This window comes from Liolophura sinensis, chromosome 12 (genome assembly GCF_032854445.1).
Source record: "Liolophura sinensis isolate JHLJ2023 chromosome 12, CUHK_Ljap_v2, whole genome shotgun sequence".
NCBI classification, from domain to species: domain Eukaryota; kingdom Metazoa; phylum Mollusca; class Polyplacophora; order Chitonida; family Chitonidae; genus Liolophura; species Liolophura sinensis.
Window position 1 is genome coordinate 16708790 of NC_088306.1, and position 25622 is coordinate 16734411.

A 25622-nucleotide genomic window follows, 5' to 3' on the forward strand; every position below is an offset into this window, starting at 1 on the left:
CACAGCGACCGCATTGGTGAGAGGCTTCTGGGTCATTACGCTGCGCTAACGCGCTAACCAACTGAACCACGGAGGCCCCTATGCAGTAAGATGATACTACTCTAGAATAGTTATTATGTATGTAACACGCGAAGCTCATAAAGTGTTCTGTAGAAGCAGTACAAAAATTTAACAGCTTTTAGTGACAGATAATTGATCAGTTATATACACATTACTGTACACACACACACACACATTACTGTACACACAGGTAAGGCAAACAGCATTTAAGTGAGCCTAATAGACATAGATGTACTTTATACATATGCACTCTGTTCCTTGAATATTTAATTCTTGCAGGTGATTTGTCAAGAGGAGGGTTCAAGACATAAGAGATTAAATTTACAGCATTTTAAAATTATTTCACGGCCAATACCCAGTGACGTGTATATACACCAACACCACTTAAGCAATATAAGCGAAACATTTATCCTGATTTATTCAGTTTTATCATTATACAATTTTCATTTTCACTCTTGGCCTCCGTCACATACAGGGAATATTGTTGAATAAGGCGTAAAACATTCACATAAATAAATAAGTTGCACTCTAGTATAAGATCGCATATGGGCCTATTCTGCTATTGAATGCATATAGCACGGGAGAATTAATGTTGGGAGGAGTAAAAAGGGTTTAAAAACACTGGCTAAAACTTCTATTTTTTTCTCAATTTATTCGTGATACACAAGATGGCGTATGTGTATTGGGTGTCACGTTATAACGACTTCACTTTTGTCGGAATGACATTTGCACGCGTTCTTACATTGCCAGGCTAAATGGATGAGTTGGTTTTAATATTCTGTCAGAGTGAGGGAATAAAACAGCCCTGTAGAGTGGAGAAACTCTTCAATATAATTGTTTTCTGACTGCCTTTGTTTTGGCAGTGGAATACATTTGCCGAGAAAAAAAATGGGAAACAGTTTAATTGTTTTGTCACAAGGATGCCAGAAATTCTCTGTAAAGCTTGACGATGAGAGCATGATGGTTTGAATTAGAAAACGCGATTGGACTGAACAGCTCGTTGAAAAGAGTGCGTGTGTTTTTTTTTTGGGTCAATTTTATAACAGAGGCAAGGCGAGGATCAAGAGATAATAGGAAAAGTGAGGACTTTTTGCACGAAATCAACGAATTCTGTGCAGTACGTGCTAACACTAAACACACACTCTCCTGGCTGAAGGAAGGAGCAGAACGAATTCGGCGGCGTTGTTGTATATATGCACGCTCTGCAGAGTTGACACAAAACACAAGTCATTCTTCGCTGAGATGACAAATATTTTACAGGGAAATCTTTTTGCAATTATGTCATTCAATTATAAGGTGATGTTAGCAAATTCATGCATATATTTACAAATTCGAATCGCCTGATCTCACGACTGATTGGTCAATTCAAAGATGACAGCCTCGACATCAAGCGAAATGTGCACAGGCCTAACCTGAATAATATTGGGCTGTGGTGCCTCGTATTTTTCAGCATCATAATAACTCTTTTTTGAACTTGTTTGTGCTTTATTGAATCAAATGAAATTTGATGAAATTTGAATGGGCAGTTAGTTTTCGGGTATTAAATTTGCTATACCACCAAAAACCTTTGGGAAATCTTGTGAGGTTATTTACCCACGTACTATGGAGCCATAAAAGAGACATGGCGGTTTTCTTTTTTTAATCTGTGCATTTTTTATTTTTTCCCCTTTTGCAGTCGGGGCTTTTCTTTTTTTTTAAGCTTTTCTTATATATATATATATATATATATATATATATATATATATATATATATATATATATATATATATATATATATACATGGTCATGGTCATGGTGAAGAATACAGTAGGGGGGCTATAAATTAAGGGGGTGCATTTTGAGCACAAATCTATACAAAAATGATATCTTAAATGGGGAAAACGATATCCTATAGGCCTATATGGATAAGGATATCCTATATGTACGGAAAGCGATTCCGTGATCAAGGACGCAGTCACAAGAACATTACAGAACAGTATGTATATAGTTTAGATGATAACTGTCTACAAACCTGCAGCCAGCAGTGTCGTGGATAATTACTATTCCTGGCCACGGCTACTGAGAAGCTGCCCTAATGAAGACTTTGCATTCCCAGTATTGTTACAATAATCTGGCTTGATTGCATATCTGTTCTACAGTGATTTAGTTGTAATCGATTGAAGGGGCGGGTGAGGGGTGGGGGTGGGGGTGGAGATTGATAGTCTTTAGCTTAAACACGAAGGCTATACGAATAGTGTATCTATACTTAGCATTACATGAGCGTTCATTATGAGACCTGAATTTCCAAATGAAGATATTTGGAAATATATCAGAAAACATTAAATAAAACCTAAAACATTAGAGAATTGATCAGAAAATATTAAATACAACCGGAGACATTATCGAATTGATCAGAAAACGTTACAGAATTGATCAGAAAACATTAAATGCAACCAAAAACATTATAGAATTGATCAGAAGGTATTAAATACAACCGCAAACATCACAGAATTGATCAGAAAACATTATATGATAGTGTTACACATGTACCATAGAGTGAAGGTTATACCTGAAGACACTCTTCACAATGTAAACAAGATTACAACACGCGCTGTAACAATACAGATTTGTTTAGTGTTACGGCCCAAACTGTCTGTATTATAAAGAGATGGCTTGTTCGAAATACACGACAGTTTAGCCGCACAAAAAAATAACCAAAACCAGCAGATTTTATTTTACAGCAATTTATTAGGTTTAACAAGAACAGATAACAAGACTTTTACAAATACTAAAGTACTTAAGTTTAACAAGAAAGAATAGCAGTATCTATACAAATACTAAAGTACTCACATGTACAATGGTGTCAAGTCCAAACGGACGCATATGCTCCACAATGCTTAAAAAATTGCACAGAGGCAATATTCATAAGAGGGAAAATTCACAGTATAACTTTGTGTATGACGAAATATACACAAAGTTCCACAGACAGGGCCCGTGTACTAATAAGCACTGTATACACAAGAGCACGAATTAAATATACAAGTTCAGACTGAACAAGAGCTCGGTGGAGATATGATATAACAAAGCCAGAGGCTATAACGACACCAAAATTCAGCACAAAAGGCCTACTAAGGTAACACACAGCGAAAGCATCCAAAACTTTCAATAATTCTCCTTTCTCCTCTTTTGACCTTCTTCCATAGGTCTTATATAGACTGGTGGAATTTTCTAGAATAAGAAAATTCCTGAACAACAGGCCCCGAACTGAGCGTATTCTGGAACATTCTAAAGCAAAGGCAGACAGCAGGCCCTGAACTCAGCATATGTAAACAGTGGCAAGCTAAATTTAAAAGCTGACGGCAGTTGTGCACATAACATTAGTAAGCGTAAACGATTATCAAGGTGTAATTCTGAATTCCTATTCAACATTGCACAACGATCCCTATAATGCCATGATGTGAAGCTATGACCAGTGTAAACATTCACAGTGACTGACTTCACAGCATTCCAGCAATACTTCAGCGGGATCCTCAAGAGACGATCTGTCTATGTACCATACAGCCATATAGGGCGACGATTGGTTTATCTGTGTAGCATACAGCCATATAGGGCGACGATTACTTTATCCTTGTACCATACAGCCATATAGGGCGACGATTGGTTTATCTGTGTACCATACAGCCATATAGGGCGACGATTGCTTCATCTGTGTACCATACAGCCATATAGAGCGACGATTGCTTTATCTGTGTACCATAAAGCCATATAGGGAGACGATTGCTTTATCTGTGTACCATACAGCCATATAGGGCGACGATTACTTTTTCTGTGTAGCATACAGCCATATAGGGCGACGATTACTTTATCTGTGTACCATACAGCCATATAGAGCGACGATTGCTTTATCTGTGTAGCATACAGGCATATAGGGCAACGACGGCTTTATCTGTGTAGCATACAGCCATATAGGGCGACGATTACTTTATCCTTGTAGCATACAGCCATATAGGGCGACGATTGCTTTATCTGTGTACAATACAGCCATATAGGGCTAAGATGGTCTTGTTTGTGTAGCATACAGCCATATAGGGCGACGATGATCTTGTCTGTGTACCATACAGCCACACAGGGCGACGATGGTCTTATCTGTGTACCATGCAGCCATATAGGGGCCTATGCATATTTATAGACGAGTAGACTCGTTACATTAAATTATTTTTTGATTTCTGTACATTACACGGCATTTGGATAGAGAAATGGAAGTATCACATATTCAACAAAATGATAGAACTTGTATACCGAGACAGGGACACTCCAGCAGGAGTAAAGGTAAAGATATAAAACTTCAAATGTCCTAATAGACCCATGTACCGGTACTATATGTTCTTTGACTGGTCTTTCACTTTTTGATATAGGACGCTTCTGCATATATACACATACGTTTATATATTTAATACACACACACTAATTTAATTGTTATAAGTACCACGCAGTAAGCCAAGAGTTTATCTGCAATACATTATTAGCTACATGGTTAGTCGATGATACCTTACGGAAATGCATTGTCAGAAACCCCCCCATCTCACCCGCCAGTCAGTTGAAAATGTCTATAAGAGTTACCTCCTCTTGCCGGCAGGCTACATCCGGGCTCTGCGTCGCCACAGCAATCAAAACAATCAGCAGCCACAGCGATTTGTGCGGAAAGCAAGTGACAGAAGACGGAAGACAGTAAACTTTCGTGACATTACAAACAGAATCGTCTAAAATGAGCAACAGAGGGAGTAACGCGGGTACCCTGAGTATCCTAAGCGAACTGGGATGGGACGAAGGATTTAGCATGCCCGTGGCAAACAAGGAAAATAAATATCTGGAGGATGAGGTATGTACCAATACAACAACAACGCCAAACGATTAGAGTCGATGGATAATTCGTAGAATTTACCTTACACGACATAGTGATAAATGTTTAGACAGTCTTTACTCCGAGTTTGAGAATGACAAGGGAACATGTTTTTATCTACATTTTAAAATTCTGGATTGTTTACATTTTACGTCAAGGTAAAATAATTAAAAAGAAACTTCATTGTCAACAAGTTCTGAAAAAAAAAACAAACAAAAAAAAAAAACAAAACAAAAGAACATTACAGTTTATATGTACTGTATCCCAGTTTAGGTTGTTTATGTAAATTACATATGTATAGTGCCGGTATTACTGACATCGAATTTATCTGATGACAAAGTAACTCGCAGTCTGAGATAGCATTAATTCATATAGCACATATGCAGCTATGCCGAATGCTGAATATGACTTATATCTGAAATATCTGCTTTAAACTGTGTGTTGGTTAATTACCCATGGTCAGTGTAAAGTAAATCTAGTAATGTAAGCCCTGTAGCTCATATATACAGATTATGAGAAACTTTACAGCATGCATGTACAGTTTGTTTTTACTGCATGTATAGATTCATACTCATCTGTAAAATGTATGACGTTTGCAGGTCACCCAGAAACAGCGGTCAGTGGTCAGGCATATCAATGACCTGGAGGTCACCACTGACCGCATTACAGCCATGGCCGAGCATCTGAAGAATGTACGACAGGAACTACAACATACACAGGTTGGATATTCAATATTCTGATCATTGAATTTTTATAATACTGGTAGAAATCAGAGTCATGAAATACCAGCCCATATATATATATGAAGTGATGCTGTTGATTTAAGGCTTCTTTTAATATTAATCTTTGCTCTGCAATATTCATCAGTGACAGATAGGTGCATGCTTGCTTATTTGCTGTCTACTAAATTGTAACACCTACATATCCATTTTTACTACATAAATTGTTGCTTTATTTCTCCCCATTCATTGCTGCCTGTGAAATATTACTTGTCATATACATGTACATGTGCACAATCATTAAGACTTACATCCGCTTTTAATGCAACTTGGTTAATTTGCTTTGATGTAATGGGTATTTCAGGGTCTGGTCAATGCTAAGCAGAAGGAGATAGAAACAGAAAGTCACTTTTCCAAGATAGCAGAACGTGAGGAGGGCCGTCTGAAACAAGAAATACTGCGGCTTCAGAAGGAACAGGAGGAACTGAAGGAAAAGAGAAACGTCTTTGAGGTGAGATTGCAGATGTAATACTTTGACATCATACCTGTTGTGGGTCTTGTTTGCTGTGCTAATTCAGATTTATTAGTCCCTGGGTGCCCTTCAGCCATGATGAGTGGTGAAATAAGAAATAATCCAATATATGGTGTTCGTTCATTTCTGACTGTTTGCGTTTCCATTTTTCTTCAGAACAACATTTTCCGTCAAACCCAACGCCTGGAGGAGATGAAATCACAGATGAACTGGGACCAGCAGGCACTGGAGGCGTGGCTGGAGGAGTCAGCCAGGAAGGATGAGGATTCCATGACTCTACAGAAATACTCTAGACATGACGAGAGCAAGATTAAGGTCAACACAACATAACATGAACTCTGTTGATAATGGGGTAGTTTTTACACATAATGAAAGTGTAATTGCTCATTTAAAAATCTCTTTGTGATAATAAAAATACAGTCAATACTCACAAGGAATCTATCAGTGTTGTAATGAAACCAGTGTGCCATGACAACACCATCTCTTATGGTAGTAGTAACAGAAGCATTGCAGAAAATGAAACTACACGTACATGCATAACTAAAGATGTTGAAAACGTTGACAGTAGACGTCTGAATGGCTACTTATGATACATGAATCACTGTGTGATTGTTTTTATTCTCTGTGATTGTAGGAACTGTCGCTGAGAATGGAGAAGCTGACAGCAGAAGTACAAGGCAAACGTAAAGCTCTGGACCATGAGACTACAGAGACATTGACTGCTCAGGTAGGATTATCCACCAAATCCTCCGATTGAATTAGTATTCATTAAAGACCCTAATTAAAGAAGCTGGAGATTTTGTTAAAAAGATTATTAGTGGCTACTCAAATCAAATTTTCTCCCATCTTCCAAGTACAGCTCAACTTGTGAAATGTTTCTAAAGTTTGAAGACGTTAAGATCCATTCGACATTATAAATTATACAAACTTAATTACTGATTTACTGATTACTGTACCCATGACATGGGTACAAATGAGGCTGCCTGCTAGTCCATGTGCAAAGTTCTTGCGAGCAGTTAAGATATGGAATATGAAGGCAGCGGTGCAAGTATGGAATTTGAAAAAATAGAAAGGCAGAGTGGCCTGAAAGCAGTACCAATTAACAAAACTGAAAGGGAAAATTAAGAGACAAACAGGTTTGGCTAAACAGTTTTTTTGACATGTATCGGAAGGTGTTTCATTTGTATGCACTTTATGGTGACAGATTGAGCTTGACAAGACAGCTGAGGATTTTAGGAAGGCTCACACTGAACGTCAGAATCTGATCTCTCAGTGGGAACATACCATAGAGCAGATGCAGAGGAGAGACACCGAGATGGACCTGCTGGCAGCGGTAACTTTCACTTTCTCTTTTGCGAAAAAAACAAAGGGTAGGGTCAAATGTCCGGAAAGCGAAACCATAATAAAATGCTGAAGTATTATAATACAAAGTGGTCTCATTTGTCACCATTTTGCACTCGTATGTGAGCAAATACTGTGCTATTATAATGAATTGCTTAAATATTCAGTGCCAAATGGTTTCTTTGATTTTTTTTTTCGCTGATATATGTCTTACCATAAAGTACTTCATTTTTTTTTTTTAAAGCCAATATGAATTCTTTTATTTGGTGTTTTGTGCCCGACAGCAACTGGCACGAGTAAAGGCGGAGGTAAGGAAGCGTGAAGACATGATTAAGGAGAGGCAGCAGTTCTATGAGAACGAGATGGATAACAACCAAGAGTTTGAGAAAAAGATTTCTGTGGCAGAGCGAACAGCTGCTAAAATGAGGCAGGATTACACCGAAGCTGAGACCCAGAGAGTGCAGTTTAGTGACGAGGTATGCACATGTAGTAGATGGAGGATTTTACACACGCACTTGATTTATTTATTTATTTATATGATTGGTGTTTTTATGCTGTACTCAAGAATATTTCACTTATACGACGGCGGCCAGCATTATGGTGGGTGGAAACCGGGCAGAGCCCGTGGGAAACCCACGACCATTGGCAGGTTGCAGTCAGACCTTACCACGTATGACCAGACAGGAAACTAGCATGAGCAGGACTTGAACTCACAGCAACTGCATTGGTGAGAGACTCTTGGGTCATTAAGCTGCACTAGCACGCTAACCAACTGAGCCATGGAAGCCCCTCATATGCACTCTGAGTCAGTGCAGTAAATGACCCAAACTTTCCCATTGGTTAAGTCATGGGCATATTAATAACACATTTATTGATGAGAGTTCTAGTCATCTTTCTAGGAAGCTGTGTTGAGGTTTATTTGTAAGGTAGGATTATATCCTACTGTAAACATGCAAATTTCAGCATTGAAAAGTGATGTTTAATTTATTTGCCTCTCAAATGGATATAGAATTGAATCTGATTGGCTGGTGTGAGAGATAGACAAGTCCAGGTTATGTCTGGCCTTAGCTGAATTTTAGATATGGTACATTTATTCAAGCGTGACCAAGGCTGCAACGTTTAACCCAAGAGGCTGTATTTCCACTGTCAGTCAGTCAGCGACGATTCTGTATCCCTTTAAAATGCAATTGTTGCGGCTAAAATTTTAGCCATTTGTGGTTCTCTCTTTAGTCCAAGACCTTTATTGCACATGTCCCTCTGGTATAACAGCCCACACATCTCAACACAGTGACGTGGAGCTATCTAATTAACACAATCCAGTTTGACCAATGGGAACAAGTGTGCTAGGCCATAAAAGATGGCAGTAGTTGTAAAGCTACCGTGACAGCGCCTGGAAGGGCAAAGATTTCACTGCTACAGAGCTGGTCTTTGAGTTAAAAAACAAAAGTTATCATTCCTGTGAAGAATATATACTTGTCCTTGTCATCACAGAATTTCTCCAACAACAATAAGATCATCTTTGATCCCTGCAAATTTATTTGGCTTTGACATGTTGGGTGGTCGACATAACTGTTTGGTACTCTTTCACTAGGCTTATTTGGCTTTGACATGTTGGGTGGTCGACATAACTGTTTGGTACTCTTTCTCTAGGCTTATTTGGCTTTGACATGTTGGGTGGTCGACATAACTGTTTGGTACTCTTTCACTAGGCTTATTTGGCTTTGACATGTTGGGTGGTCGACATAACTGTTTGGTACTCTTTCACTAGGCTTATTTGGCTTTGACATGTTGGGTGGTCGACATAACTGTTTGGTACTCTTTCACTAGGCTTTAGGCTCATTTGAAGCATTCAGTGGGGTACCATAATTGTGTTGCTGTCTGCTCATATTAGGAAACTGAGTTTCTTTTAACAGGGTGTACATGTATACATTAACCAATAGGTTAGAATGGTCTGTCGAGGAGACAGTATTCAGCGGTGAGGTATGGAGCACATTGTTCAGGATTATTCAGTTAAAAAAGAAACAGTGTCTGTGAGAACTTTGAATTATACAAATCTCTCTGTTATTGTTAACAGTTGGAGGCGCTGAAAAGAACGGTGGACCGAACAGCTACTGATCTCGAGGTGACAAGAGCAAATGTCAACATGCTCAAAAAGGACATCGTTGACAAAAATAACAAGTTAGTATGTTTGTGTTTGAGAAAGCACTGTTTTGTTTTGTTTAACTTGGTAAATGGTATCATTGTCCTCTTACCCCATGAAAGCATTCATCTGTAAACTTACTGATGACCTCTAGCTCTAAAGGTGTTGTCTGGAATTCTTCAAGCCAGCATCCGCTGGACTACTTTCACCTCACCAAGTATGTGCACTGCACTCCCACGGCGATGTTTGCCTAGCAATTGGTCTACAATATGGTGAGCAAACATTCACCCACCCCACCGTTGCGGAACTGTTTTAAGTTTCGATCATTCTGAGTGAAAGTGGCAAATTTCACGGCCTGGCACACAGCTGTGGCTTGACGCCATAAAGGTCAACAAATAACAGTAAACTTAAATCATGTATAAATTAATTGATCTTGTGTAAAGTTATTGATCATGTATGTATTTCTTGATCATCTATAAGTTTATTGATCATTTGTGAACTCATTGATCATGTATAAAGGCCTTGATTGTCTAGTCGTGGTAAGGAATGTATCAATGCCGTAACTTTTTCACCCTTCATGTCTCCCTCAGACTTATACAAGTGCAGGAACTGCGCGAAACCCTGGTGGAGAAGCTGAAGATCGCCACAGAATCCACGCTGAGCGCTGAGGAGCGCGCTGCACGCATGGATGAGATAATGGAGGATGAAGAGAAGAGACAGAAAGCCCTGGACATGGAGCTGAAGAACCTGCGAGATACCTGCTTCAAGAAGTCACAGGAGCTCCACGAGAAGAAACTGAAAGAGAAAAACATTGATGCTGAAATACAGGTATTGGATTGTCGTAATATGTACACCTGAGTTTTTTTACACGACGTTTGATTTTCTGGCTGTTAAATATTTGAATTTTTAGTCATACCATGTGTAATCTAAAATCCCTCTCATCTAAGAGTCAGTTCTGAAATATTATCATTATATAATAACTGAACAGTATGTGCTTCTCTTATGTTGATATCAGATACAGTGAGGGTCGGATTTAGTTTGTTTATTCTTGGCCAGGAACATCGTTAGTCATGATCGATTTAAATTATTGTTGTCAAATTCAATGAAGGTTTCTTTATATTTCATAATTTCGCAAGTAAAAAAAATTATTTTTCTTAAATTTCAGGGAAGCTCAGCAGCCATTCGAAATTTGAACAGTAAAATCAACAAAATGGACACCAACTCTCTCAAACAGCAGGAGATCATCTACAATCAGGTCAGTTGGAGTCAACAGAGCTGTCAGTGTTGGAAATTGCTTGAACAGTTGCCAAATGTGTAGATTTGCCTTGACTCATGCGTGCCTTGGTGGAAGAGTCATTTGTTATTTTCTGTCAAATTCTATATTGTTTAAATTTAATGATAGTTCCAACTTGAAAAGTGGTCATAATTTGACTCAGTTATCAGGAGAATGTTGTGGATCAGGGTACCAAAAACAGAAGCTAAAATTTTCAAAATCTACTTGATGTGTTCCCTGAAGGTGATAGCAAAATGGAAAAAGACGGAAGCTGTACGTGTTGGTTACAATGTCAAATGATTATTAGCTGAATTTGAAGCTGCCAGTGTTTTTTGAACGCACTGTTATATTAGATTACATGTAGTTTTACTGTATTATGCCTTAAATCTAAGCTTAAATGTTTTTGGTGATAAAACGCAACAATGACACTTCTTTTTTTGCCCTTTACTCTCAGGACTTCACCATCCAACAACTTGAACGGAGGATCAACCGCATGCAGGGAGAAAAGTCTAATGATGAGAAAATCCAGCTGGAGATGAAAATCAATGAACTTACAGAGGAGCTGGAACAGAAAAACACAACCCATGCCTTACTGACAGCTCAACTCAAGAGACTACAGGTAAAGTTCAATCAAATATGCTTATTTTTCAAAACCCAAGTTCAGCTAGCAGCCAAAAGGGAAAAAAATAGGTTGTAACTGAAATATATATTTTTTTTTTTTATTTTGTATAAATTTGATGATGAAAATGTGGAAGTTGGTAACTCTCCAAATGACAACATTCATTACAACTAAATATTAAGACACAAACCACATAGCAACAAACATACATCCTTGTTTAATGTTGTTTACACATTATTGATTGACATCTGACATAGGCACTGGTTTATGGGTACATATGTTAAAGCCATACCACACTGGCCTATGACAACACAAACTACATGTCGATAAGGTTTTGGTGGAAGCCATATGGTTGAGGCATCCCAGCTATCGGCCAGCACGAAGGATGGTTTCCGACATTCTGGAATTTTTTCTTTAACTTTTCTAAGATTTGGAATCTGGAATTCTCATTTGTATGTTAGTGAGTTATCACATGTCACGAATAGACATGTAATTTATATACTCCTACAAGTACATGGTACCGCTGAAATGCAAGGGTTTCTTCAATGTGGAATCAAAGGTATAGGGAATGAATGTAGTGTACAATGACACTTTATGAATGTCATACATTTGTTTGTTTCTAGGATGACACAAGGAGAGTTGCGAGAGAACTAGAGAAGAGTGGAGCAGAAAAGGCTGATCTTACCTCCAAAATAGAAGAGTTAGACTTGTATACTGAAAATTCTGAGAAAGAACTGCGTAGAACTGTTGCTAAGAAGCAGGTAGGTCATATCTTGTTGTCTTAACTCTGAAATGAATGAAGGGTAGAGAGCAGTGTGTTTTGCATCCTCAATTTGAATTGTTCTGTTACTCATAAAATAATTAATGTGTTTTTGGTTTTTTTTGTAAACTTTTTAAAAGTTCAAATTGAAATGTAGAGCCTGTCTTGGATATACATGTAGTTTTATATCTAAAAACACAAAATAAGAACGTTTTTTCAGTCTCTGTTAAAATGAACAGGCATTACAATAGAAGTTTTGAAGACCATATTCAAATTGAAAACTTTATTTCTAACTTATGTCAAATGAAAATGTTAACAAAAACCAGGGTAGCTATAGGTATGTTTTATCTCATACTTACATTTCTTTCAGGACATGATGGTTGATGAGAACATACTAAAACTTGAGCTGAAGAGACTCAGACAAATCCTCTACTCCAAATCTGATGAGGTTCTCACCATGGAGAAGAGGAAACTTCAGCTGGAAACAGTGAGTTTCACTCTCAGTGTGGATTGTTATCTTCTGTTATCACATTTTGTGAGAATATATTGATCAAATTTATTTTCGTTTTTAGTGTGCTGAGAATAATTTTTAGTTTCAGTGATCCATTGCTTTTTATTGTGGTTTTCACATTCTCTTTCCTTTCCAAAGTACTTCATGTTTTTACATAGGTACATGAAATTAATCATATTTTGATCTTTCAGCATTAAATTTTTTGAGAACGCGTTTAAATATTTCGTGACAGCTAAAAAGAAAATAGCTTTTAAAATGACTCGTTATAGCGTTAGCCAATTTACTACACTTCTAACAGGCAATGAAAGAGCGGCGCCAGGAGATCAGTATTCACAGAGAGATGTTGACAGCCCAAATCCGTGCTGGTGATGATGAGAGGCAACAGATCAGTGCTGAACTTCATGAAAGAATCTCCAAAATTGACAAACTTCGTAAGCGGTAAGTTCATTATCTCATCTACATGTGGCTCCTTGGTGGAAAAGGAAGGGAGATAATGGGGACAGTGTGATGCCTTAAACTTTTATTGGGCTTATTTGTGGTACTGTTTCTTCTTTGACTTAAGTCTCCTTGTCAATGCAAGAAACTCTCTCGTGCACAGTGTTGAGCCCAGATTGTGCATTTGTGTGATGGCTCAGATTTTCAGAGTTGTGTTTTTGGGGATCACTGTATTGTACTCTCACTAATCAGAGCCCATGATGTCAACAATTCTTCACTGTGTGAGATCTGTTGAGAAGCATGGTTCCAAGCTCAACACTTCCCTCGACCAATGTCACTCATAAATCAAATCTTGATATTTTTTTCTCTTCAAGATATGAGATCCTGATGGTTTCCATGGCACCCCCAGAAGGTGAAGAGGAAAAATCTCAGGCTTATTATGTCATAAAGGTATTTAGCCCTAAACTTGACCCACATATTTGGCATATTGTCATAAATGTTTGGAATCTACATTAATTTATAGACTGATCTAATGTTGGTTGGTCTGACATATTAAGGCAATAAGCAGTTGTGGACGCTCGTGCTGCTATATGTGCAGTCTTATGTAGCACATATTGAAATGACTGATGTATATTTTTGTGTAGCTTGGTATGAGTAATACTACAGCGTGGCATACACCACCACTGATCAAATCAACTTTTGCATGCGTCAGGCTGCCCAGGACAAAGAGGAGCTCCAGAGGGAGGGAGACGAGTTAGATGCTCGGATACGCAAAGCCGAGCGGGAAATCCGTGCCCTGGAGAACACACTGAAACTGATGAACAGTCGCAATGAGACGTACAGGAAAAGCTTCAACAAAGTCACAGATACAAGTGAGTTGTGTCCCATTTTTTTAATGCTGAAAACCACTCATGATGCCCTACCCAGTCAGATTGTACTGATTTTCTGGCCAGTCAGTACTCCCATGTATGCAGAAGGCTATATATCTAGATACTAATCCAGTGGGGTGTGGCAGGATTTGTGGGATGTTTGTGGGAGATTCACATGCTATCAGATAGACTTGTGTTTCACATCGTTTTTGAGGAAAATTCACGAAGTGTATCCCTGATCCCTAATGGATGACTGTTTTCTGCTGGAATCAGGTGATGAGATGGAAGAGAAGCAGCAGCTGGAGGAGCAACTGAGAGCGGTGATGGACAAGTACAAGTACAAAAGGCGTCAGATCCGAGAGCTACAGGAGGACTTACAGGTCAGAACATTTATACATGTCTACAATACATACACAGCTAAACTTTCACTTTCACTTTGAGTGTGCCATGCAGGTGATGTAGAGTACTGAACAGAAAGCTTGTTACACAGTACCTTCCAGTTGCAAATCCGTGTAGTACTGCACAGTGCCTGCCTGGTATCACTGTACAGCACTGTCTACAGGTAGTTGCACCTTACCTTTTGACTTACAACTACAAAGTCTGTCATTTCCCCTGTGCTTGTGGCCTCTGATATTGATACTGATATGAAATTGTCACACAGTGACAAGTAACTGCTGCAGAGAACTGCCTTGTGTTTGTACCTTTTTTGAACAGCGACTCACAGTTATGAACCACTCAGTTCCATATTCAAGTCACAGCTTTGTTTATTTCACTGGTTCTTAAATCCTCCTGAAAATTTTTTCTCACAAATCTCATGTTTCTAATTTAGTCTTTGTGGCACCCATTATGTTTAATGTAATGTTTTCTCTCTGTGAGGGTAAAATCTAAATAGGTGTTTGTCTAAGTAGGTGTATATGGTTTTTTTTTATTAAGGCAGATGTTTTATTTTCAGACGATGAGCAGTACTCTGGATAACCTGACCCGTGATGAAGACGCTTATGTTGAGCTGATTGAAGAGAAAAAGGTGAGTAGACAGGGTCAAGTATTTTATAACTTACTTACAGGTATCAGTGGTAGTCGGGAATATCTACATGTAACTGTAGGTTGAAACTCAACCTGCTCAGTGGGAAACCTTTCCTGCCTGAAGTAACTTGGACCTAAACTGTGTTGTTCATTGTTCAACTCGTTGTGTTGTACTCGTATAACACCAGAACATGTCAGCCTGGCATGGGCCCGAATTGCCGTTGCATGGGAACCATTTCACCGGTTTACCTGAGCATAGTCTATGTCTTGCACTACTGTCCCGCCAAATTGCTAGTATCCCCTCTCGCATTCACTGAGTATCAGTTACATCATTTCAGTTCGACCTGTAAATTGGTCTTTCTACAGTTGATTAGTGATATGGTGTGCCATCTGAAGACAGTTTGTATTAGAAGGAAGTGCATTTTCAATGTTCATTTCCCTGTGTTTTTTAATGTCTGACATGTTGTTTCCCTCAGCTTTGTGCCTTTCACATGCCCGCCTATTTTATCTCTCACACGTTGTCTCCCCCCACCCTGTTTTGTTTCCTCATTTTATATTTCACGTTTTTTCATCGTTTTATGTCTCACATGTTGTTTCCTCGTTTTACTTCAAACACATTGTTTCTCTGTTACATGTCTCACCTATCTCTTCCTGCTCTAGTCTAAGGTGAATCAGCTGATGAAGGAGTTGGATGACCAGAAGGCCAAACTGGAGCGTGTGGCCAAGCAGAACGCCAAGTACACTCGGGAGCTGAGGAACCAGACCAAGTCTAAGGATGAGTCCCCACAGGAGGTACGACAGTTATCTGGTCAATCATGGAATTTGTGTCCAGAACGTTTGTGAACAATTCACCCAGAGGACAGATGGATCCATTGAACATAATCCAGACTGCTTGCCTAAGGTTATTTTATGTGGTCATGGTGTATTTTGAAATGTGCATATTGTGCCTACTATAAAGTTGTTTGAAAATTTCAGTGTATTTGTAAAAGAAAGGCTATGGCAAGTGTTCAGTAAGACCTTGGGGCCTCGGAGGCCCTTTGGTTAGGGTGCTGGTGCAGCACATTAGTCCAGGAGCTTGTCACCAATGCGATCCAGCTCATGCTGGCTTCCTGTCTGGACGTACATGGGAAGGTTTGCCTGCATATGGTCATAATGTTTCCTTCGGGCCTGGTTTCCTTCCCATCATAATTCTAAACGCTGTTGTATAAGTGAAATATTCTTGAGTACAGCGTAAAACAGGAATCAAATAAATAAATCAGTAAGATTTTCTGTGATGTTATGATTGTTGATGGCATGTTCTTGGGTGTCAAATAGCCATTTATCTGTAAAAGAACTGTTTTTGTCTTTCTTCAGCGTGATTTTGAGGTGCGCGAGATGCGAGAGTTCAACAAGACAGTGATGAAGCAGATTGGGGATGTGGTGAACCAGCATCAGGACCTGGGGGAGATTGTCAGCCTTTACTTCTCACAGGTCAGTCTTTGGGGAGATTGTCAGCCTTTACTTCTCACAGGTCAGTCTTTGGGTAGATTGTCAGCCTTTACTTCTCACAGGTCGGTCTTTGGGTAGATTGTCAGCCTTTACTTCTCAAAGGTCAGTCTTTGGGGAGATTTTCAGCCTCTACCTGTACTTCTCACAGGTCAGTCTTTGGGGAGATTGTCAGCCTTTACTTCTCACAGGTCAGTCTTTGGGGGAGATTGTCAGCCTTTACTTCTCAAAGGTCAGTCTTTGGGGAGATTGTCAGCCTTTACTTCTCACAGGTCAGTCTTTGGGGAGATTGTCAGCCTTTACTTCTCGCAGGTCAGTCTTTGGGGAGATTGTCAGCCTTTACTTCTCACAGGTCAGTCTTTGGGTAGATTGTCAGCCTTTACTTCTCACAGGTCGGTCTTTGGGGAGATTGTCAGCCTTTACTTCTCACAGGTCAGTCTTTGGGGAGATAGTCAACCTCTACATGTACTTCTCATAGGTCGGTCTTTGGGGAGGTTGTCAACCTCTACATGCACTTCTCACAGGTCAGTCTTTGGGGAGATTGTCAGCCTTTACTTCTCACAGGTCAGTCTTTGGGGAGATTGTCAGCCTTTACTTCTCACAGGTCAGTCTTTGGGGAGATTGTCAACCTCTACATACACTTCTCACAGGTCAGTCTTTGGGGAGATTGTCAGCCTTTACTTCTCACAGGTCAGTCTTTGGGGAGATAGTCAGCCTCTACATGCACTTCTCACAGGTCAGCCTTTGGGGAGATTGTCAGCCTTTATTTCTCACAGGTTGATCTTTGGGGAGGTTGTCAGCCTCTACATGTACTTCTCACAGGTCAGTCTTTGGGGAGATTGTCAGCTTCTACATGTACTTCTCACAGGTCAGTCTTTGGGGAGATTGTCAGCCTTTACTTCTCACAGGTCAGTCTTTGGGGGAGATTGTCAGCCTTTACTTCTCAAAGGTCAGTCTTTGGGTAGATTGTCAGCCTTTACTTCTCACAGGTCAGTCTTTGGGGAGATTGTCAGCCTTTACTTCTCGCAGGTCAGTCTTTGAGGAGATAGTCAGCCTTTACTTCTCACAGGTCAGTCTTTGGGTAGATTGTCAGCCTTTACTTCTCACAGGTCGGTCTTTGGGGAGATTTTCAGCCTTTATTTCTCACAGGTCGGTCTTTGGGGAGATAGTCAACCTCTGCATGCACTTCTCACAGGTCAGTCTTTGGGGAGATTGTCAGCCTTTACATGTACTTCTCACAGGTCAGTCTTTGGGGAGGTTGTCAACCTCTACATGCACTTCTCACAGGTCAGTCTTTGGGGAGATTGTCAGCCTTTACTTCTCACAGGTCAGTCTTTGGGGAGATTGTCAGCCTTTACTTCTCACAGGTCAGTCTTTGGGGAGATAGTCAGCCTCTACATGCACTTCTCACAGGTCAGCCTTTGGGGAGATTGTCAGCCTTTACTTCTCACAGGTTGATCTTTGGGGAGGTTGTCAGCCTCTACATGTACTTCTCAAAGGTCAGTCTTTGGGGAGATTTTCAGCCTCTACCTGTACTTCTCACAGGTCGGTCTTTGGGGAGATTGTCAGCTTCTACATGTACTTCTCACAGGTCAGTCTTTGGGGAGATTGTCAGCCTTTACTTCTCACAGGTCAGTCTTTGGGGAGATTGTCAGCTTCTACATGTACTTCTCACAGGTCAGTCTTTGGGGAGATTGTCAGCCTTTACTTCTCACAGGTCAGTCTTTGGGGAGATTGTCAGCCTTTACTTCTCACAGGTCAGTCTTTGGGAAACTGTCAGCCTCTACACGTACTTCTCACAGGTCAGTCTTTGGGGAGATTGTCAGCCTTTACTTCTCACAGGTCGGCCTTTGGTAGATTGTCAGCCTTTACTTCTCACAGGTCAGCCTTTGGGGAGATTGTCAGCCTTTACTTCTCACAGGTCAGTCTTTGGGGAGATTGTCAGCCTTTACTTCTCACAGGTCAGTCTTTGGGTAGATTGTCAGCCTTTACTTCTCACAGGTCGGTCTTTGGGGAGATTGTCAGCCTTTACTTCTCACAGGTCAGTCTTTGGGGGAGATTGTCAGCCTTTACTTCTCACAGGTCAGTCTTTGGGGAAACTGTCAGCCTCTACATGTACTTCTCACAGGTCAGTCTTTGAGGAGATTTTCAGGCTCTACCTGTACTTCTCACAGGTCAGTCTTTGGGGAGATTGTCAGCTTCTACATGTACTTCTCACAGGTCAGCCTTTGGGGAGATTGTCAGCCTTTACCTCTCACAGGTCAGTCTTTGGGGAGATTGTCAGCCTTTACTTCTCACAGGTCAGTCTTTGGGGAAACTGTCAGCCTCTACATGTACTTCTCACAGGTCAGTCTTTGGGGAGATTTTCAACCTCTACCTGTACTTCTCACAGGTCAGTCTTTGGGGAGATTGTCAGCTTCTACATGTACTTCTCACAGGTCAGTCTTTGGGGAAACTGTCAGCCTCTACCTGTACTTCTCACAGGTCAGTCTTTGGGGAGATTGTCAGCCTTTACTTCTCACAGATCAGCCTTTGGGGAGGTTGTCAGCCTCTACATGTACTTCTCACAGGTCAGTTTTAAGAGTCTGGGTCAGGCTTTAAGCTTGATCTGAAGACAGAACTTTGTACTGGTCTGGTACTGGCCACGTACAACTCATTCAGAAACACCCAGACTCATCCTGACTTAGAGCCATGGCCAAACCAGCAAGATCTTCATTAGTGTGTAACGTCAAGCTTTGTTTCAGAACATTGTTAATTGGCATTTTACTGCATAACTATTGTTATTCTCTTAACTGTTATTCATTCTTTAAGCCCATGTCAATCTGGACTTCTTTTCTCACCAGGCTAATCTTCCCGCCCTGACGCCCACCCCGAGGGGTTCCCGATTAGGCAGTGCGCGGAGCAGCCTCTCCTCTGTGCGGAGCATTCGGTCTGTCGCCTCCACTCAGAGTCGTCCCAGCCCTGTTGATATTGGAGCAGAACTAGGTAAGAACAAGGTGATTGAAGGGATTCAGGATGTCTGCTGTGAGATATCGACAAGTACAGACTATGCTTTGGTTAACACTTAGCTAACGAGGCATAACCAAACATGCAGTTTACCCAGGAAATTCTGTCAGCCAATAGGCATTGATTGTTTATCCCTTTAAGGATGAATCAAGTGAGTTTTGCAGTTAAAATAGGGCCTTGAATTTTTTGGCACACATACAGCATTGTTAGTGTCGGCAGTACACATACACACTTGTAAAATGTTCAGTATATGCACACAGTAATCAGCTCCAGCAGCAGTAAAAATACTAAGTGCAATTTTTAGAATAATGTCAACACAACGCTACCAATACATACAGACAGCAGTGGATCCGAACCCAAGTATGCGTGTAAAAGGAAAGTCAATGTTAAACCTAGTAGGCAGATTATCAGAAATACTGCATTTTACCTTTTGTTTTCAAGTTTGGTGTGTAAATATGCACAGAAAAGCCTTAAAACTGGAAATTTCCTGTGGACACTTAAGTTTTTCTGCTGAACAATTAATCAGACTTCACAAAAAACCTCTCAACTGACTCACATGAAAAATGCTAAACTCTAGGTGAAATACGATAGTCTACAGCCCACTGAAAACCTGGTGCTTCATCAGCATTGATCATTTAATCATTGATTTTTTCACCAGTATGTGTTCTCGTTTTACAGGTTCGCCAGCAAGTTCCCGCAGCGGTAGTTCCATTGCAAGTGTTCGCAGTCAAGCGAGCCGGTCAGGTGCAGGCACTGGACGTCGCTAGCATTCTCCATCTTACAACATAGGCAACTGGATCGTTTTAAACCATAACTCTATTTTTAAGACATGATTTTTTTTATCTTGATTATCTGATAACTTCTTTTATCCTGGTTTTCTAATGATCTTTGTTGAACAGCATTGTGTAAAAGCTGCAACTGTGTGTTTTGTGCAAGCACAGCACGCGTTCATTCCAGGGAACAATTTTTTTTTTATACGGCAATAATTTTTTTTATAATTTGTGGCCGTATATTTTAGTTTTTTTTACAGAGGTCCAAGCTGTTAAATGTGATAGACACAAATTTTACCTTTATTCTACAGCATTTTACTTTATAATTTTGAAACAGTTACTTATTTTTCATTTTACTGGAGGATTTGACCTTCTGAAAGGGCTGCCTAGATATATGTCCGTCCAAATACATTTTACGAGGAATTTCTAACTACCAGTAATATATTTCTCTTCAATCAGATGTATATAAATTTATAATGTATTTATTTGTCTGTATTACATGTCCATACCATTGTGATCTTCTCATGTACTATAAAATCTTTGGCTGACAAATACAGGCACGTGGTATGACTTGCAGTTTGACATATGAGTACTTGTTGTGAAGGAAGCCTGTAGCAGTAAAGATACCTGGTGTCTTTGCTGACTGAAAAATAAGGTCTTCTTATGAAAGTTCTCGGGACCCTGGACAAGGAGGTTTTTTAGATCAAATCCAGCAGAGGCTTGTCATGAAATTTGTGTCAGGTACCTGGCAAGATTGATGGTTTCTCCATTTCCTCCACCCATAAACCTGACATATACTGTATTTCACCTGAAGTTTGGTATGTAAAAGTGCACTTTCCAAAACATGTAAAGGCCTTCAAAATGATACTTTTTCTTGTGAGAAATTAGTCAAATTTCACAAAAAAACTCTTTAAGGTGTCAAGTGGATGAATCAGTCATTCTGAATGATTGTAAGTGAAACATTGTTCAGTATGCAATCAAACAAATCATCGTGTAGCAACAGTTGTAAATAACAGTAGCATCTTCCTGAATCCTTTGATTGTCATTGATTGGTACAGCACTGCCACCTTGCCTCCTATGGTGATCACAGCTGTAATATGCAGACTTAGCATCAAGGATGGTTGTTGGTTTACACCAAACTCCAGAATTGTTCACTTAAATTGCTGACAGTCAGTTTTATAGATGGAGGAACCTGGATTGCCTATAGGTTAAACCACCTATCTTTTACTGACAAATTTCCCATGGTGATGTACAGACATCCACTAACATATGAATAATGAAAGAGGAGGTCTTCGATGAGCGAAAGACTGTACAAACAGCAGTTGACCACTTTGTCACAAAGTCCCCTACAAACCACTAGAGTGAGGAGATGTACAAATTCTGTATCCAAGGCTGGGATTGAACCTGCGCCTCATTTTATTTTATTTATTTGGTTGGTGTTTTACTCAAGAATATTTCACTTATACTACAGCGGCCATCTTTACGGTGGGAAGAAACCGGTCAGAACCTGGGGGAAAACCCTGAACTATCCGCAGACCTGTGACTCATATAATGCACGTATGTATGTATGTATGTATGTATGTACAAGGAAGCTTGGGGCTTTACATCGTACCCCAAAAATTTTGAGTCGTATGACAACGAGGCATGTGCCTCTTGGTTAGGAGCCACGCACCCAGTAGATGATGCTGATACTCCTCAGTATCAGGCAAAATGAATACCTCAGTCATGAGGTTAGACCTCATTAAGACCTCAGAAGCAAGTCAAGAGTACCACCTTTCCAAACAGGTGAATAACTTAGGCAGCAGTTAGAAGAAAACACAGAACACAAGAAGTCTTTGTCTTTACATATTATAATAAACAGAAGAACCCAACTGTACACATGACAATAGCTCTCTTACAGCCAGGATGCTATCATATCCACTGTGACAGAGATGTACAGTGTACGACAGACAGATAGACAGACAGACAAATGTCAGAGTTATAGTATCTATAAATTAGCATTAATAATACATACAGGTACAGTACTCAAGGTATGAACAGGTGAAGAATCTGTGTGACGATGATATCCTCTTCCAATTTCACCTTCAGTTTTGTCGTTACATCAACCTTTTTTTTATTATTTATATTCTTTTCTTGAGGCGAAGTATGTACAATTTCCTACATGTCTGATGCATGTACACCTGATGATTATTACAGTGACAATGAATCTGGAATTGTCGAGATTCCAAAGTGGCTTGTGAAGAAACTGTTCTTCTAGGGGCTGTTCGCTGCCTAGGAGATCAAATGACAATGGTGTGTCATTCTTTTTGAAGTATAAATGACACTTATGACCAGTGTTGTGCAACACTTCTTGAAATACAAATGACAGTTTTGCACTTTTTTGGCCTTTCATATGTCGGAGCATTACAGGTTTCGAGTTGCAAGTGAGGCTTCCTTTCAATGTTTGCCTTTCAAATGTTAGAACGTTACATCTTTTGAGGTACATTTTTTGCCTTTCATACAATGTATGCAAGAACACTAGAATTTCCAAGCACAAATAACACTTCTTTACCACTGCTTTGCCTTCCACATGAATGAACATTAGAGCTTTTGAGATACAAATGACACTTTTAACTGCTGCTTTGCCATCCTTTCTGAAATACATGACACTTCTTACCACTATTTCATTTTTCATATATGAATGTTGGAACGTTAGAATTTCAAGGTACAAATAAACACTTCTTTACCCCTATTTTGCCTTCCACATGTAAGAACATTACAGCTTTTGAAATAAAAGTGACACTTCTAACTTCTGTTTTGTTTTCCATATGTCAGAACACAATGGTTTGAAGTACATACAAATGACACTTATCTCGGGTCATGCATTAATTCACCATCAGCATCAATTGTCCCCTAACAACAACCGACACATCTGGTAAACACATTCTCGTGCTCCGTCAATTCTCCCTTCCTCCTGACATGCTTAATTAGGCAGGCACACTATTACAATTCCAGGCATTGATTGTCTACACAACTGACTGCACAATCCCAAACAAGTGCATATCACAAGCCAGATAAATGTAACTACTAATGTAAATTCTGAGCCTTGGAAAGTTTCGTGAATGGATTATCACTGATGGGCAGGATCTCTATAATGGACTCCTGGGAGAAATCATATGGTTTGGGTTGCAGAAGGGCAGGATCTCTTTAATGGACTAATGACAGAAATCATATAGTTTGGGTTGCAGAAGGGCAGGATCTCTTTAATGGACTAATGACAGAAATCATATGGTTTGGGTTGCAGAAGGGCAGAATCTCTTTAATGGACTACTCTACTGTCTGGAAAAGCGCGTCCGCAGGTATAAGAGTTTTCCAGGTGTTTTCGAATGTCAAGACTCCTTTACTTCTTGTTACTTTCACACCCTCATCTCATAGCCGAATTTCAAATCATGCCAGTTTCACAAAAAAAAAATGAGGAACATGCATTCTAAGAGCTCCTTATACATAAGCATATAGCTCCTGACAAAATTATACTGAATATTTGAATACATTCCAAAACCAAGATGAAAGTCATCCTCAGAACCTGTTCTGTGTGATGTGAATATCCTTCACATACTTTTTACAGCACATATTTCAGATGATGGTTAGAATCATGTCATGGATCAGTATGAAGTATTATTAGACACAAAGCCAAGGTTGGCACAGAGCTATTTGTGTTTTCCAACATCACTTCCTGACCCCAAGGTCCAAAATTTGCTAGTGGTGGCAGCAATGTAAAGCAAATGTTAAAGAGTGACGTATGTGCTCTAAGGAGTGTGCTTTCTCCATTTATATCAACACAATTTACTCCATGATGAACACATTTTGTAGAGGTCATACAACATAACATCAATGTTTACAAGGACGGCAGATTACCCCAAAAACTTCCAAACTAGTATGTCTGAAAGGTATGACACCCCTTTCATAATCTTCCAACCAAAATGTCTCAGCACTTTCTAAACAACTCATGGCTTTCAAACACCACCAATTAAGGGCTTAGTTTTTAACACAGGTTGTTAACATCAAACTTCCTTCAGAGAAAGAAACTTTAAGCCAATCACCCTGCACTAATGCTCACTGACACGGGCATTTGTAGAAATGTCATATATTCCAGTTTGTCCAACCAAAAGCTCATTCAAGGTACTACGTTTCTTTTCTTTTAACAGTCACAATGTCTACTTGTAATTGTTTCCAACACCTACATTAGTTCAGGCCCCCTCTTGGTGATCATGAAGTTTACAGGCACTCCTTATTAACATTACATGATGAACAGCCACTTAACCAGAATTAACACTGCCTGTATGTATACTGGCTGACAGGATTTATACTGCGCTGATCTCCAAGCAAACTATTATTAGATATTTCACCTTTCTTAAATAAAGCTCCCTTTTTATAAAACAACAGCTTTACTTATCCCTCCATGCTGGAACGAGTCTGGAACAATCCATTTGATATACACATGTACATGTAAAGCACATCTGCATGACACTGGTGTAAACTCGTCTTTGTGCAGCTGGTGTAAATCTTCGACCTTTTCAAGCACTAAAGCAATTTTTTTTTCCAGTGGTATTTATGCTCACAATTATCATCAAAATGATGCCAGTGATTTGTTCGTTGCACATGTGACTAATACAAGGCTTCCCTAAAGATGCAAGCGTCATAAAACAGTGCAAATTAGTTCTCTACACACCACAGTAATCTCAAAATGTTTCCAAATATTGGTGGCAGAGGGTATTAGGGTATTACAGTATTTAACTTTCCGGGGCCCTCGCTGGTGTAGTGTCTGAAAATGTCATCCTCAGAGCAGCCAACTAGAGCTGGCACATTGGAGTCCAGCTCTTGTTGGTCACGCTGTGGCTTAGTCAACACCCGAATGCCAAGTACGTCCCCCAAGAAAGGAAGTTCTATCCCTGAGTTAAAAACCATGAATGACAGTGTTTTAGAGGAAAGTGAGGAAAACACACCTGGTGTACAGGTATCAGTGTTGAGGATGTCAAGTGGAATTCCGATGTGCATGTCAGTTCTATGAGCATGTTTTTGTATATTGCATGACGGATCTTTCATTTGAAAATGTACAAAAATAGGGATAAAAATTATTTGTGGTTTGTGACTATACTTATATCAAGTCTTATTTAAACATCAATGAATTGTTAAGAATCTATGAAATATTTTTAAATGATTG

General features: G+C 39.7%; 1 protein-coding gene across 1 annotated transcript; it reads left to right on the top strand.

Moving 5' to 3' along the window:
- The first annotated feature begins 4738 nt into the window (after nt 1-4738).
- On the top strand, nt 4739-21401 carry LOC135479268 (coiled-coil domain-containing protein 39-like). The gene is made up of 22 exons (XM_064759085.1): nt 4739-4918; nt 5539-5658; nt 6023-6169; nt 6347-6505; nt 6825-6917; nt 7395-7523; nt 7816-8007; nt 9606-9709; nt 10262-10499; nt 10837-10926; nt 11399-11563; nt 12187-12324; nt 12694-12810; nt 13133-13272; nt 13644-13719; nt 13982-14141; nt 14412-14518; nt 15091-15162; nt 15822-15953; nt 16515-16631; nt 19490-19631; nt 20331-21401. The coding sequence occupies exons 1-22, from the start codon at nt 4805-4807 to the stop codon at nt 20417-20419; spliced, it is 2841 nt and encodes a 946-aa protein (XP_064615155.1). The 5' UTR covers nt 4739-4804; the 3' UTR covers nt 20420-21401.
- Nucleotides 21402-25622: the final 4221 nt, after the last annotated feature.

Excerpts from the sequence above, each read along its gene's own strand:
- LOC135479268 (XM_064759085.1), top strand. The coding sequence starts at position 4,805 with ATGAGCAACAGAGGGAGTAACGCGGGTACCCTGAGTATCCTAAGCGAA. Across the intron at positions 6,918-7,394 it reads CAGAGACATTGACTGCTCAG|ATTGAGCTTGACAAGACAGC; the intron begins GTAGGATTATCC and ends TTATGGTGACAG. Across the intron at positions 11,564-12,186 it reads CTCAACTCAAGAGACTACAG|GATGACACAAGGAGAGTTGC; the intron begins GTAAAGTTCAAT and ends GTTTGTTTCTAG.